The sequence below is a fragment of the Zonotrichia albicollis genome, chromosome 1 (genome assembly GCF_047830755.1).
Source record: "Zonotrichia albicollis isolate bZonAlb1 chromosome 1, bZonAlb1.hap1, whole genome shotgun sequence".
Lineage (NCBI taxonomy): Eukaryota > Metazoa > Chordata > Aves > Passeriformes > Passerellidae > Zonotrichia > Zonotrichia albicollis.
In genome coordinates this window covers 102,233,533-102,248,753 of record NC_133819.1, presented here as the reverse complement: position 1 = coordinate 102,248,753, position 15,221 = coordinate 102,233,533, and the positions used below count along the sequence as shown (strand labels likewise).

General features: G+C 38.3%; 1 protein-coding gene across 2 annotated transcripts in view; it reads left to right on the top strand.

Annotated features, from left to right (window-relative positions):
- The window catches only part of GNAL (G protein subunit alpha L), a 182,246-nt gene that overhangs the window by 113,834 nt on the left and 53,191 nt on the right, over positions 1-15,221 (top strand). For both annotated transcript variants that reach the window (XM_005486711.4, XM_005486712.4), the window contains exon 5: positions 11,755-11,852. In XM_005486711.4, coding sequence (XP_005486768.1) covers positions 11,755-11,852 — 98 coding nt within the window. The remainder of the gene's footprint in view (positions 1-11,754; positions 11,853-15,221) is intronic.

The following is a 15,221-nucleotide window of genomic DNA, read 5'->3' as shown; positions in this document are numbered from 1 at the left end:
TAGATAAGAAAGCCACAGCTAAAAAAAAAAAAAAAAAGCTCCATATGAAGAAGGCATTTATGTTTAACCAAATGTGTCATACCCCAAGTGTGACAGATTGAAGTACTGTTCAGAGTCTTGAGTTCTCCAAGTCAGTGCCTTTTTCCCCAGAAACAGACAGCTTTTCCAATGCGTGTTTAAATGTTTACTGTTTGCTTTGAATGTAGATATTGGATTATTTTGCAGTATTAAGGTTTGGACTTGCTACAACTGATCAAGAATTTCACTTCTGGTGTTTACATATGTTTTCTGGTTTAACTGCCAAAAGTCTTTGAACAAATCAATGAAAAAGGCTCTTTCCCTTGCTAGTGTATTTTAAGTTGAAAAATTGAAAAAGCTATGGACTAATAAACAATGGATCAGTGGACAGGTAGAGAGGAAGAGGAGCTTGTCTAGAATGTGTTTGTTTGTTTGTTTGTTTGTTTAATTAAAAGTAACTACTGGTGATGAACTACTTTCAGTTCTCAAAAATCCATGGTTGCTTAAAGGCTTTTGTCTACAATGCACCTGTTCCTGGTGTTCTTCAAGGAGATACTTCAAGAGTTGGGAATAACCTGTACGCTTTTGTTGCCCAGCCATCTCTTTCAGTCTTTCACAGGAGGCAAGAGCTCTGAAAAGGCTGAATGTCTCTGGAATGGAGTTTCCCAAGAAATTCACAGTGGTCACTGCTAGAAGTAGATATTTCTGTCAGGTTTTCTCTCCAGATCCAGCTGAATTAAATTTGTTCACCAGGTGCAACAGCAGGCAGATTACCTTTTTGTTCATGTGCAACCTCTCATCTTGCAGAGAGGTTGCTGATGGCCCTGTGGTGGCTCTGGGAGGCTCTTTAGCCAAGTAGCACCTGAAGGAAAGAGAAGGGAGAGGAGGTGCAGGGAGGCTCCTTGGAGTCTCAGCTCAGTTGTTGCAGGATGGAAGGGTCCAGTATCAATGACCTCAGACTCTAAAGTTCTGTATTTTACTTCAGTTAGGCAGTGCTGTAGTTGGTGAGAGTTTGATTTTAATTAATACATAGAAATGGATTTCCTACCATTTCTGTGACAAGTGTAAATAATTTCTTTCTCTTTAAGGAGTTCTGGCAATATTTGCCTTTTAAACTGAAGGAATTATCTAGTTTTATTATCTCCCTCAATTAAATTATTTTACCTCACGTCCCTGTTCCAGCATCATTTGTTGAGATTCATTAGCAGTTCTTTGGCAGTCACAAGACACTAATCATCTGTTTACAATATTGATCAGCAGCTTTCCTGTTAGATTACATTTGAAGTGAGAAATAATCCTGCAGCAAATCATAAATAAAAGGCTGGGAAGAAAGGGAAGAAGCTATCTTAGGCTCTATAAAGTATTTTTTTAGGTACCCTGGAAACATCTACATGCCAAACAGTTGGGCCCCCTAAGTGACTTTCCGCTCTGAAATTCCAACAAAATTTCCCATCCTCAAGTTGTACATTGTCTCTAGTCATCTATATTTGTAAAGACACAGATTATTATGCCTATGGATATACATTTGTGTTGACTTCTAAGCAGTTTCTGAGTGGTAAAAATATTCACGGGCTGACAAAAAATACTTAGCTTCTGATGCCTTAACTATTTCATTTGTTACTGTATATACTTTCTTTCCATATTGTACGTAATAGGATGTTGTTTTCATACTTCTTGAAAATTATGTACTCTTCAGAATGAGAATTGAGAACCAAATAGTAGGAATTAAAAAGTTTCCTTTCTGAAGTTGTTAGCTAAATTTCTTCTAAATTAGTCTGAAAAGGCTGATTTCAGCAGTAGATTTGTGTGAATTGGCATTAGAAGAATGCTGAAAGTTATATAAATTGCAGCAAAGATTTACTTGCATTTACTTGTATTACTTCTCAGAGCTTTATTAAAGTGCCTTTATCTTACTGAATAATAAGGTAGAGTGATTTTGCACCCATAAATGTTGTAAGCACATCTTCAAACTATAGGGTTCCTTTAAAATATATTACTTTCAGATATTCAAAATTACTAGTCCATGCAGTTGTATCCAGTCATTTCCCAGAACAGTTCTAAAAGGCAACAGCTATCAGATAGAAAAGACAATAAAGTTTTTGCTTTTCATAGGAAATCCTTATTCATATACATATATCTATACTTGTGGTTGTTAATTAGAGGAAAAAGTTTCCTGAAACTCAATTCAGTTTAGCCATAGAGATATAATAAAGACTTGCATTGCCTTTTCCTACTATTATAAATATTTAAGAATGAGTAAGTTAGTGTGGTTTTGCACATGGATAAGGACAGGAAGAAGTGTCAAAAGAAGAGAGATAATGCTGAAGAATTTAGATAAAACTTGGGCAGAGGAACAGGACACTAAATAGATCTGGCAGCAGCAGACTGGCTTTTCCATTACTTTCTGATCCAATTATGAGAATTGCTCAAGTTGTGGATGCTGCCCATTTGTCACGTGGTGTTGCCAGCATTTATTTCCGAATCAAATCTATAAAAGGAAATGAGAGTTCCCTGTCCTTTCAAACCACTTGTCTGGTAGGAAATCACTTACAAATAATAAAGTGCATATTAGGGTATGAAATAGTTCCTTGATGTATGACCTTCAAAACTGGTTTAAGGAAAACAGTTGAAGCTGGGAGTAGCAGAAACTTTTCTTACTCTGAAGAATCACAGGCTGCAGTCTGTGTTTGTACAGCTCGCTGATGCTTGTCTTCACTCTGAAACTGTATTTACAGAAGCAGCAGGGGTTCCCTATGGGCAGGGCAGAGAAGTGCCTGGGAGCAGGGAAGAGCTGCCTCCCCTCAGCGTTGTACTGCAATGGTTTGACTTCTTTGGGGGAGTCCTCACCCTCTGAGTAATGACAACAGAGGCAGACTTCTAAGGAAAGCATGCAGGAGCAACTTGCATTGCAGTCAGGTTCTCAGGGTCAAAAGGTGACAAAGTTACATTTAATCTACATTTAGATTTATCCCTTCAAAGCAGCGGGTGAGAATTAACTTCATGATTTTCACTTCTCAGTGAAATAACAATCCACTGGAGGGTCTCCAATTTTTTGTACTGATTTGTGCCCAAATATATTGTGGCATGGAATAGAAAATTACCCTACTATACAGCTAATACAAAATGTGATCTAATACAAGGCTACTTGAGATTTATAATCAGGGAGGATTCAGATCCAATTTTGACGTGTTACAGCATGTAAGTTATTGTTGTTGGCCAGTGTTTTGAAAATAAAAATCTTGATAATATTTCCTGCCATGAAATGCCTCAAGTTTACTATTTTATAATAAATGTCTAACAGCAGCACTTCTCTATTCTATTGCACTCCCTTCGTCAAGGATTGCAGAGTGGGTTGTACATACTCACTGACTGGATGTTAGATTGACTTAAAATTGAATATGATGTTCGCTGCAAAGGCCCAGGAGTTAAATGATTGCAGAACCAGAAGCAGTAACAAAAGTGTTGTGGGCTGATTTGCCATCCTTTATTCCACACGGACTCTGTTGTGTTTAGTCTTACCTAGTCAGTTTAAGAAATAAATTTTGGCATACAGAATCTGTACACTTTCGTGGTGCCATTATTGCTTTCAGTAAATAAACAACAAGCAAACCTCTCCCAGTACAGTACAGGTGACATACAGATTATGTGGTTTTCAGTAATTTTTCCAGTTTCAAGGCTCAGTGCTCTACAAAAGACAACTGTGTAAGCAGCATTTTGATAACAGGGATAAATCACCTGTTCCCAATTTTTGTCAAGTCATTATATATTTTTCATTCTTTTTGCATCTTGTTCAGTACTTACAGATTAATTTCATGTTTGTTATCATCTGTTGTCCACAAAAAAATCTGCTTGAGGGAATTTTAACAGTTCCTACATTTTTATTTTTGCAAGTGCTTCAGGAATACAAAGGGCAGCAATGTTGTAGGATTGTGTAATGCACCTTTAATTACTCTCACATTTTTTTTTTAATTAAGAGCTTTTATGTACATTCAGGGAGAGGTCCTGACTCTCCAAAGCCACCATGATTTCAAGGAAAAGAATGGGTGTGAGCTTTCCATCCTCAACACATTTTTTAGGCACTATATACCATAAGTAATTTGCTTAAATTTTCTCTCCTTCTTTTCTTAGTTGAGAGCTTGGTGGCCCCTTAAAATAGCAGGTAGGCAGCAATGTTCAAGGATTTGAACAGAGTGAAACTTGAAGTACCCGGTTAAAATGGAAACTAGAAGACTGAATCAGAGGTTTTTAGTTTTAGTATGATAAAAGCTTTGTTATCTAGCTCAGAAAAAAAGCTCCACTATTTAACAGGTAGTGAAGGAAAAAATGTGGAACTGTTCTCTGACTTATAATGTATTCTTATTTGCCAATCCTATCCAAACCGCCTCAAAATATTACGAAAGCACAAAATCATGTTATTATTTTTGCTAGTATGATCTAAAGACCTTTTGGACATTTTTTTAGTGCTTGACAGATACAAGTTTGAAGCACGTATTAATATATTTCTCAGACCTTGCAGATGAGTTTTGTGATCTATGAAAGTTGAACTTGTTGATTTCTATAAAATAAGATGGCAGATGGAACATGTTTCCAGCAGGCAGAAATAGAACTGCTAGGGCGATCAGGCTGATCCCTCAACTGCACACACTTCTTGGAAATTTAGTGTAGAGTAAGAGCTTAAAAGTGAAGTCACAGAAATAGTTGAAGAAAGGAATGTAGAATGTATCTGTGCTGGTCGTACGCGTGGTTTATGAACACTGTCAGCGAGCTCCACAACTGATGCATTTTTGTCTAGTGGTGTTACACAGGGGCATGTGGTGGCTCTGTGCTTTTATACATTTATAAATGCTGTTTGTTGCCCCAGCTTCTTCCCTTATACTTGCAAGTCAGATAAGATTCTCCTAGGAGTTAATAATGTACTAGTTTTGTTTTCTTGGAATATGAGATGCCCCAACACAGGCTGTGTTCTGTGAAGGCGGTATTTCCCATCCTCCCATGTTCAGCTCTAATGAGCTCAGATTATGCTTAGTGCAGACTGATTATGCTTGAAGACTGTTGCACCTGGCCTTAAAAAAAGGCAAAATAGGTCCAATGAAAATGAATTAAGGTAGATCTGGAAGTATTATCCTATAATTCTCTTAGACAGATCTGAAGTTAGGTTTTGGAGGAGGGTTAGAGGCCAAACTGCTGCTGTGCCTATCAGAATGAGTCACTAACTAGCAGAGTAATTGCATTGATTATTGCACACCCACAAATTACAACAGAAAATACTTTGCAGGGGGTGGAGGTTGTACTTTTCCTAAAGGTTTCTGTATAATTAATCTACTGTAAGTGCTGGTTCTTTAGAAGCATCTGAACTCTACTATAGAGCATGGTCCTTGTGTGCCAGTTGGCCACCCCTCCCTACAACGTCATTGCAGTGTTTCTTGGGCTATTGCTTTGGTGCTAATGAAGGTTTTGACAGTGCTGCTGTTGGGGAAATTCAAGTCATGCATTCTGCTTTTGTTTTTAAATTGTAACTGTTTGCCTGTCTTCATCATGGGCATTAGGAGTTTGAGCAGCTGCATTTTGTATACCTACAGCAAAACAGCTCCCTTGTTAGGCAGAACATTTCATAAAGGATTAAGGAGAGCTGACTGAGCCATAAGGGACACTTTTAACTCGTAAACAAGAGGCTGATTATCAAGAGGCTGTGCTTGTTTGTGGAAGAGGTAGCTGAGCAGGTTTCCTTCTCTCTTGGGTGCCTTACCTTGTACTTCACCAGTCATTAAATCCATTTAATTTTTTTTTTTTTTTTGTTGACACAGCTTGCATTTGCACTCAGTAGATGTTTGGGGATGAAGAGCAATTTTAATAGAAAATTAGTTGCTACACTTGGTACAAGCAAACCAGTAATAATTGGAGTCACTGGGGCAGATTCTCACTCACTGTCTCCTGTGGGTTTCTTGGAACATCAGTTTACAGCCACCTCAGTTAAATGCTGGGTTAGGATTCAAGCTTGAAGTCAGGCTCTCAAAATGGAGACTGTCTACAGTGAGTAGAGACTAGAGGCTTGCAAGAGAGTCAGGGATTGACAAAAGTAGTTTTTGCTTCATGATATTGAATTCCAGGTGTCTACTTGGCTCAAATATAAACTTTTTCAATTGCCATTTTTCTGTTACTTTACAAGGCCTGTGCTGCACAACCCAATAGAATACTGAAACACCGATCAGATTTGTGGCGTGTGCCAGGGTGGCAGCGCAGCCCCAGGAGCTGTGAAGTTTTCTGGAGCATGAGGGGGAGCTCAGCTGAGCTTCCCATCACCCACGATGCAGTCACTCTGATCATCCCCTGGGCACCACTCACAGCTCTGTGGGAGGAGATGAAAGTGCTGGATTAGAGTTCTTCCTCCCAGTCACCTCTGCCAAACCATGTTGCTGTCTGTCCTCTGCTGTACCAGCACAGCATCCTGCTGTTCGCTGTCATGCTCCGGGACTTGGGCTGCAGGCTGATGGATCCAGTTCTGTTTTGTCCTCAGATTTGGTACAGAAAAGGATGCTTCGAAGGATATTGTTTGAATTGCAGAGTCAAACATGCCACCTTTAGAAAGCCCTGCTGGTAGTTTGCCTCTACACCCTTCATTTGACTCCACTGGATGTCATCCTTATGATATTACAATTTTCCCCATCAGTTGTCACTCTTTTATTCCACAAAATGTTTCCATGGTTCCATAGATGGGAGACTGGGACTGCCTATATGTGTATATATATATAAATATACACATAAGCCCTGCGCTATGCATTGGGAGGTACAAGTACCTTGCTCAGTAGGGAGGCACATACCTGCCTTCCTGTGTGAATTAATTCTCTGGATCATCCTGCACAGCAGTTGTTGTTGGGAGTTGGGGAGGTGTTAGGTGGGGATTTTTAAGGCATTTTGTGATTTACTTTTTTGTTTGGTTAAGTACTTGAGAGAAGAAGTAGTAAGTGAAATTCAGAATAGAAGTGATGACTTCATTTCACACCCACAATGGCAGAACTATGAAAATGTGTAACGTTTGCCACTTCTTTAAGTGGTTGTCAGGTAATCAGACAGATTTAATCTGTGTTTTAGATGAGAAATTGTCTTACAGTCCTGTCAGTCCTGAAGCTTAGGAGAATAAGAGCATAAATTTTGGCTTGAGGGAGATTGATTTCACATTGATCTAAGCAGTTGTTTCCATGTTTACAGTATTTTAACAGAAGTAGAAAATATGGCTCTGGATGGAGCCTTCTACATTCCACTTTCTGGAGACTGAAGGTGACATCAGGATAGCTACTAAATGTATGCTCCATCCGGAAGAAAGGCAGAAAGAATCTTAGTAGAATAAAAATTGTATTCCTGACCTAATATGAACTTTTGTGGTTTGTAAATCCACAAAACTGTTTGTTAGATGAAAACTTCTTTTTTCCAAAATACATAAAGATCTGTTCATGAAGGTATGTAATTGTTTAATCATCAATAGTATTTATTCCAAATTTAGGTATCTGAAAAGTGAACTAAGTCCATTTCTTAGCTACTTGAATTATTTTTTGTAGGAGTTATAAGGGGGAGGAGGTTTCTAAGGTAACCTACCAATAAATAAGTTCATTTCCAAAATAAGGGAAATGGAATTTCTAGACCAGGCTGTAACTTCTAGTAAGACAAAGCTGAAAAACAGTGTCCTGAGGCTTGGCTGTATTACATTGCATTTGTTACCTGTATTGTTTTCTTGGAATGCTTTGTATGGAAATACATTGAATCAGGAAATTTTTCCCTGAATTAGGTGAGTAAAAATATTTTTACAAGACCTTTTAAAACACAGTAAAAATAGCCTATTGTTTAGATCAGTAGTATCAGCTCAGGGTGTTTTTAACCTGCTTTTGGCTCTTCATGATTTTTGGATGATGTATGATTATTTACAGCAAAATGTATCTGCTAGTAAGAAGGAGGTTCAGGAATGCAGGTCTGAGGTTTTGGATTGTCTCAGGAAGAGTGGAAAATTTCCAAATAGTTCCATATTAATAAATATTTGAGGTGTTGTGTGTCACATCTTCGTTTTGATGACATCCAAACATCACATCAAGGTTTTGTATGGTCTAGTGATTGCTATAAATTCTTAGATAAATGGTGTAAATTAATGTGTGCAATGTAAAAAGTACCTGCAATTCATGGCACCTCTAACTCATGAGATCTAAAGCATTATTATTTACTTCTTTAATACTCCAGTTTAAATACTAAATTAAAAATATATTGATTGCTTTATTTTATATGTATATTAATAGATGCCACTCTTTGCATGCCTCCATCCCTAAGAAAGAGTTTGATTGAAGCAACTATTCTGTTTGATCATGACGTAGGTGGTTTTCTGCTTTCAACCACACTACATTATTTCCTGGTTCTCTTCAGTATGCTAAATATTTTTGGTAGATTTTAGTGGCTTTGATCTGATAGAAGTGAGCAGCATGTGCTTGCAAACACAGTGCATCAGATTACCAGAGTGATTTACCATCTCCCTGTTTTATTCTGTCCCAGTCAAGGTTTCTCAAGGGACCTGGCTTGTGACTTCTAAGAACTGAAAAGCCACTTTCCAGGAGTCACACCTTTAAGTCTTAGTTTGACCAACTCAGAATGTAAGCTACTACAGTCACAACCTACTCTTAAAAACTTGATTTGTCTTTTCCTGACCTAATGTAACGTTTTATAATGTTTTAGTCTATCTCCCCTTACCAGCTGGAGCAAAGCTGAATTCTCTGTTCTTTGAATTATCCTGGCTCTTCCTCATGACAGGAATTGCCAGCTGTGGCTGCCACCCCAAGGACAGTGCAGCCCCAGGGGGATGCTGCAGGGCAGGCAGAGCCCAAAAGCCACACCAGGGCCTGCTTGCCATTGAGGTGGCCACAACGTGGCCATGGTGGGAGGAAGGAGGAAGGAGTAACAAGCATTGGGATCCATAGCAGTGAGTTGTAAGGATTGAGGGAAGGGGAGTGATTGTTGGAAGGCTGGTCAGGCAAAAGGGGCTTGGATTGCAGGGGTTGAAGCTGACATGGTAACTGCTGTGTGGATGTTGTCCTGGGATGGAGAGGGGGCTGGCACCCAGATCTGTTTGCCATATGCAGAATCCTCCTCTGTGCTTGCAATGGGGGGCCTTATGCAGGTGAGCAGAAAAAGTACTGAGGAACTTACAGCAGACAAGAGAAGGGTTAAAAACAAGTGTGAAAGTTGGATCATGGTACTTGGCACCTTGAAATGAAACAGGATTTTTCTGGAAGGCTTTAGTCACCTGGGAAGGAAGGATCGAGTAGCTAGCTGTGTGGGAGGCAATTTGCAATCAAGTGTACTCCTCTGCAGTAGATTGGTACATTTTAATGAGGGAAGTATATTTGCTCTGTTTTATATGATTTGCTTAGGACTAGAAGTCTGGAAGTCATTTTAAATAGACTGCTTTGAGACATAATGGTCAGGTGGAAATATTTGAAGCATATATGGAAACCCTGTATTTACAATGTGTTTGTAGGGTCTCAAGAAGCTGAGCTGAAATGATTGCCTCTTTTTCAGAAGAGATTTTTAAGAGTAAATAAAGCTCATACAGAGGATGTAAAGGCAGTAGTGAGGAACTACTATAGCTGTGCAACTTTATTTGTTTGTTTGCTTATTTACTTCATTAGTTATATTTTCAGCTGATCTCTCAATCCATGCCACCCCTCAGAAAAGGATACCTTTACACTCACCTTCTCCTCATCCCTTCCCCTTCCTGTAGGCTTTGTGGGGTTGAACAGAATGGTTTTTACCTGTTTATTCTCCTTAGAGATGGCTTTCGGGGTGGGTGGGAACTCCCACCCCCGGATGGGGAGGAGGGGAAGGCATCCACCTGTAGCAGCGAGTGCCTGTGGGAGGAAGGGCTGAGTTGGAAACTGCTCCCATCTGAGGGGATGGAGAGAGCTGGCTCCTTCTGCCTCAGGCCCTGACACTGAGCCACAGTTCACTCCATCCACTGAAGGCAGTGCTTTTCTTTGGCCAAAGGTGCCAGCAAGTGAGAGGCATTCAGTTGATGCCCCAAGTATCAATCAAATATAAGCTTCATATTTGAGGAATGTTCCATGGTATTTATCATTTTGGCTTTTCCAGTTCTTCCTTTTTCTTGTAGTCATTCTCTCTGTTATGTGTGTCCGCTTTCTACTTTAGTTTGATATCTTGTCCTTGTTTCAGCTTGGTTTTGCTTTTTTCCTGCTGTAGGAACAGAGAGTTTATAATAGTTTGTAGCATCACTTCAAAAGGTGGATCTACAGTGTTTTAAACAACAATTATATAAGTAATTAAAATAACAAAGACTAAATAAGCATGTCCTCCCCAAGTGAAGAAATAAATTCCAAGGGCGGTATAAGCATCTCTCTATATATATGTTTGGTTCTTCTCTTCATCCAAGACTTCCTGCAAAGGTTTCTCATAGGTTTCTGCTTTAATATCTTCTTTTCTCTAACATTTTCAAAACTTCTTAAAGAATGGAATTTTCTCTCTCTCTGCACAGTGCATAGTATAGCTGGGGAGAAAAAAAAGGCAAAAGGTTTTATGTCCTGAAAAGATGTGGGGAGAGACTGGCAAGCAGTTTCAGAAAAGTTTCAGAATTTAGATGTTTATGCAAAATTTTGACAGGATCATGAAGTGAATAGTGGTATTACACCCATTTTACACAGAGCCAAATTGAACTGTGGAAAAGCAATTTGTTAGGTTTCACAAATTTGTGACTAACCAAAGGACTCTGCTGATTTATTAGCAGGGTTGAGGTGTTAAGAAAACAACTTCTGTGTTTGAGTTGACATATTGCTTTAACAATTTTGTTCAAGGGAGGAAAGAGCCATATAATAAAGGAAATACTAATTCATCTAAACATCCTTCATTTGAATTTAGAACGATGTGACTGGAAAAACTCTGTTACAGTGTCATTTGCCAGTAATGATAAAACATAAAATGGACTCCCAGCTTTAAAACAAGCTGGATCCTTGAGTCTCTAGAGCTGGGGCTGGAGAAAAGAAGGAGCCAGCAGGCAGGGTTGGACCTACCTCTCTGCCCATGTGTGGCTGTGGCTTCACTGACACCAAGAACAGCTTTGGTTCCTCTTTCAAATAATTCTGAATTAAGCTTGCTGGCAGACATTTCTGGATTGGGTAGCCTGGGATAGCTGCTAGGAAAAGCACTTTGTGCTGCCAGGCAGCTCTTTGGAGGATGCAGTGTTGAGCAAAGACTCTGAAAGTCTTGCAATCAAATTATTATATTGCATGAGAAAACACCAAGTAGTGGAAAGTTGTGTTTTTCAGGAAAAGTTGTGCAATCTTTTTAAAGTTACAGGCTGGTTCTTTCTCTGGAAAGCTAATGTTTATAAGCTGAGCAGCTTTTTGCATCACTTTTATGTCTTTTCCATGACAGAAGCATAAATTCAGTTAAAAATGAAGTGAACATTCTTCTAGGTAACTTTCGTACTTACAGTAAATTTTATATATGGACTGGCATGAATTTTGAAGGCAGTCTTCATTATATATCATGTGCTGGAAACTCTCAGCAGCCATATTTTTTGTACATTTTATTGCAATTTTGCTAATAAATGCTTATAGCTTTTCTTCTGTAAGTGTGTAATCTATCATTTTGCAAAGCATAAAGCATGAAAGTTGGGGGAAAGAACAGTGCAGATTGGGGATTGAAAAAATTGAGAAATGTTCTCTGATTTATTGCATTTCCAATTTTCAGGAGTTCTTTGAACATGCAAAAAAGCTCTGGGATGATGAAGGTGTAAAGGCGTGCTTCGAGAGGTCAAACGAATATCAGCTGATCGACTGTGCACAGTAGTAAGTATTTCTTTTTATCAAATTTATAGCCAAGAATGTGATCGTCTATAACAAGTTAGAAAATATATCAGTGAGATTCAGGAGTTTTGCAATGTAGGAACTAACATTTCCATTCTCTGTATAGGTGGAGCATGTATAGCAAAATTAATTTATCATCCTAGTTTGCCATTATTATACAACTAAATATTATGTCTTAAATATTTCACATCTAATAAAGAAAAGTATAAAAGAAATCAAATAACTTTAAGTATCTTTATTCCACTCAAAATTGATTTACATAAAATCATTTCAGTTGAAACTATTAAGTTGGAAAAATGTTGAGTCAATCTAAGGAGAATCCTTTGTTTAAAATTCTGAGAACTAGACAGTGCTGAAATTGCTCTGTCTTTTCACATTCTGTAAAAATTTCTAAGACATTTACATAACCAAATGCATACCTGCATTACTAATACATTTTCTAGGTGGAAAAAATTATAAGCAGTATTTAATTAAAGACAGTGGTACATTTGGTATTCTGTCCTTTAAAGTGAAGTAGTACAGATGTATGTAACACATTCAAAATGTGTAAACAGATTCAGTCTGGTCAGAAATATTCTGAGAAGAGTAGCAGGTTGTGAAGGTGCAAATCATAAATACGTAGTACAGTGATGAAAACCTATTAATCAAAAAGTAGTCTGTTAACATTACAAGTGCTACAAACTCAGCTGTCCTTGATAGTAACACAGGTCTGAGTTAGATTTCCATGGAAAATACACATTTCATGGGAACCACTGTTGCCAGAACATACTCATGCAGTTCTATGGGATTTAGGGTTTCCAGAGAACACACTCCAGTGGGCTACAATTTATCTCATTGACAGGATGGTCAGCAGCAATGCCACAAGTCTGTGTTTGCACTCAGTGTTTTGTTTTTCCCTCCTCTCTGCTCTTGCTGCTGAGCCTGAAGCAGGGGAATAGGTCCATGTCACTAAAAGACTTGTCATGCTTCTGCCACAGTGGGGAATTTTGGAGTTTGTTTTCCCTCTTTCCAGACCATTTTTGGGAAAAAATGATTCATCAGCACATGGAAGTGAGGAAAAATTAGATATGTGTATGAAGGAACTCATTTGACCTCAGTGCATTTACCAAACCTTGGGCATTTGCTCACAATCCAGAGTAGCTGGAAATTAAAGCAGTGGTTGTACACAGAGAGACTTAGACAGCTGTCCTAGGTTGTAATCAGTGGCTTTCCTCTCTGCCCTCACTCACCATAGTACAGATCTGAGTTGTGCTTGCTGAAAAGTGCAGACTGACTGTTTATCATATCTATTCACACACTAAAACATCAGACCAAGAAAACAGTGCATATTTAAAATACATGAATATGAACCCTACTTCAAAGATCAATAAAGGTCTCACAATCCTACTTGCAAAATGGTGCTGAAAGGGCCACACAAAATCAGGAATACACCAAATTATAGTGTTAATGGTGGTGTGTTTTCCCTTTAAAAAATGATGCCTGTCTACAGGTTCTGACAGGAAGAATGTTGGGTCTCATGTTGTGTCCAAAACCAAAACACAAATGAGGGAAAAAAACTGGATCTAGAATTAAGTCCACTGTATTGGAACAGAGAACTATATCCTACCTTTTTCTGTAAAAGGTTAAAGCAAGTTTAAAACCTTTTTTTTCTACGTTTCTTCATAACTTTTAACTAGCTTGCTTTTCCTTTATCCAAGATTATTTGTTATAGTAGTGACTGCATTTGTATAATTCTTCACCTTCAAGACCAGTTATAAAGTATCATTTGATATTTAAATATTCCTTGAGTGTATCTGTGCTTTTCATGTCATGATCTACCTGAAAGTATAACAGCTGAGTGACTTATCCTTGTTTACACACCTTCAGTCTTAGAGCAGAAACTTGAAATTCAGGTACAGCTGTGTCAGTGACCTGATCAAACAGTCTTTTTCTCACAGATATTGATGATTTCAAACACTGAAGTATAATTGTGACAGAAGGATGCTGAAAATTCACCCAGCTTTTATCTGCTCCTACACTCAGAAGAACATTTCTGTGCTAGCAGTGGATGGACATTTGTCAGGGTGGTGGGGTCATCTCCTCCTCATAACTGAGAGCTTGTGAGCAGAGGTTGGAAATGCAGTTCTGGTACCTACACACCAGTCCTTTCATGCACTTAGGAAATACAGAGGGTGAGGGTGCTGTGTTCTGGCTCAGCAGGAGCGTATGGCATTTCTCTCAGAACCTGTCCATGGTCATTTTTCACTAGTGAAGGGCAAAAGGGAAGGAGTGTAGTGCTGATACACATGCTTACTGTGGGACTTTGAAACATCTGCAGTGTTTCCATTACTCTGCTTTAGGAGAAAACATCCCATGCCATCAGCTAAATCCTAATCTTCTGTTTAGTAGTGAAGGAAGAACATTATCAGTAGGTCACCACTTCTCAGCTTAAAAACACAAAGCCAAACCTAAAAAATCCCAGCATGAGTTATAAATATCATTGGACTACAAGTTGGGTGGCTGGCTTAAGAATACTGAAAAGCATTATTAGCAAATTATAATGTCAGTGACCAAACTTGCTGACTGTTAAATGAGTTGCAAATACAGTGTATTTTGGAATAGTTTAATTTGGCTACAGTACAGGGCTTCTGTATTTTTAAAACTTAACCTAATTTTCTTCATTGCTGTGGGAGAAGTATTTTGCTGGAATCAGAGGTAGTAGAAGGACACAGAGGCAAATGTTTTATTTATGTTATGCCTGAAAGTTAATTTTCCTTGATCCTCAATGCCCTTTCAAATTATCAGGATACTGTTCCTTCATGGCAATGAGAATGGGGGTCTGCTTTTCCCTCATTCTCACTCATTTAATCATTTTAATCATTTTAATATTCTTACATGAGTCTTTATGTATCTCACTTCTTCCATTGTTAAGGAATACGTTTAGTGCACACATCATGTTGATGCATCACGTGATATTTGTAGCAAATACAAATCTATGGCAAAGCCAGAGGTCAGCAAAGATCAGGATTGTTCTTTATCACCAGCTACAAAGACATTTATGTAATTCTTGGAGGGAGTATTATTGCATGGCCATCAACCATCTTCTTTCCTTAATGACCTTCATATATTTCTTCGAGATTAATATCATAAAATTGACAGGTTATTGTTTTCCTTGTCATCTGATTTAATATTTCTTACAAGGTAAATTTCAAGTTTAATCTCAAAAACTGATACTTACTTTGAAAAGTTGATTTTATTTAGTTGTGTCCCCATTTGACTTGGACACATTTCAGCAGATTTATTCTATTTATGATGATAAATCTCCCATCTAACTTTAACTTATTTGAACTCTATTCAAACTGTGTTTTTTGT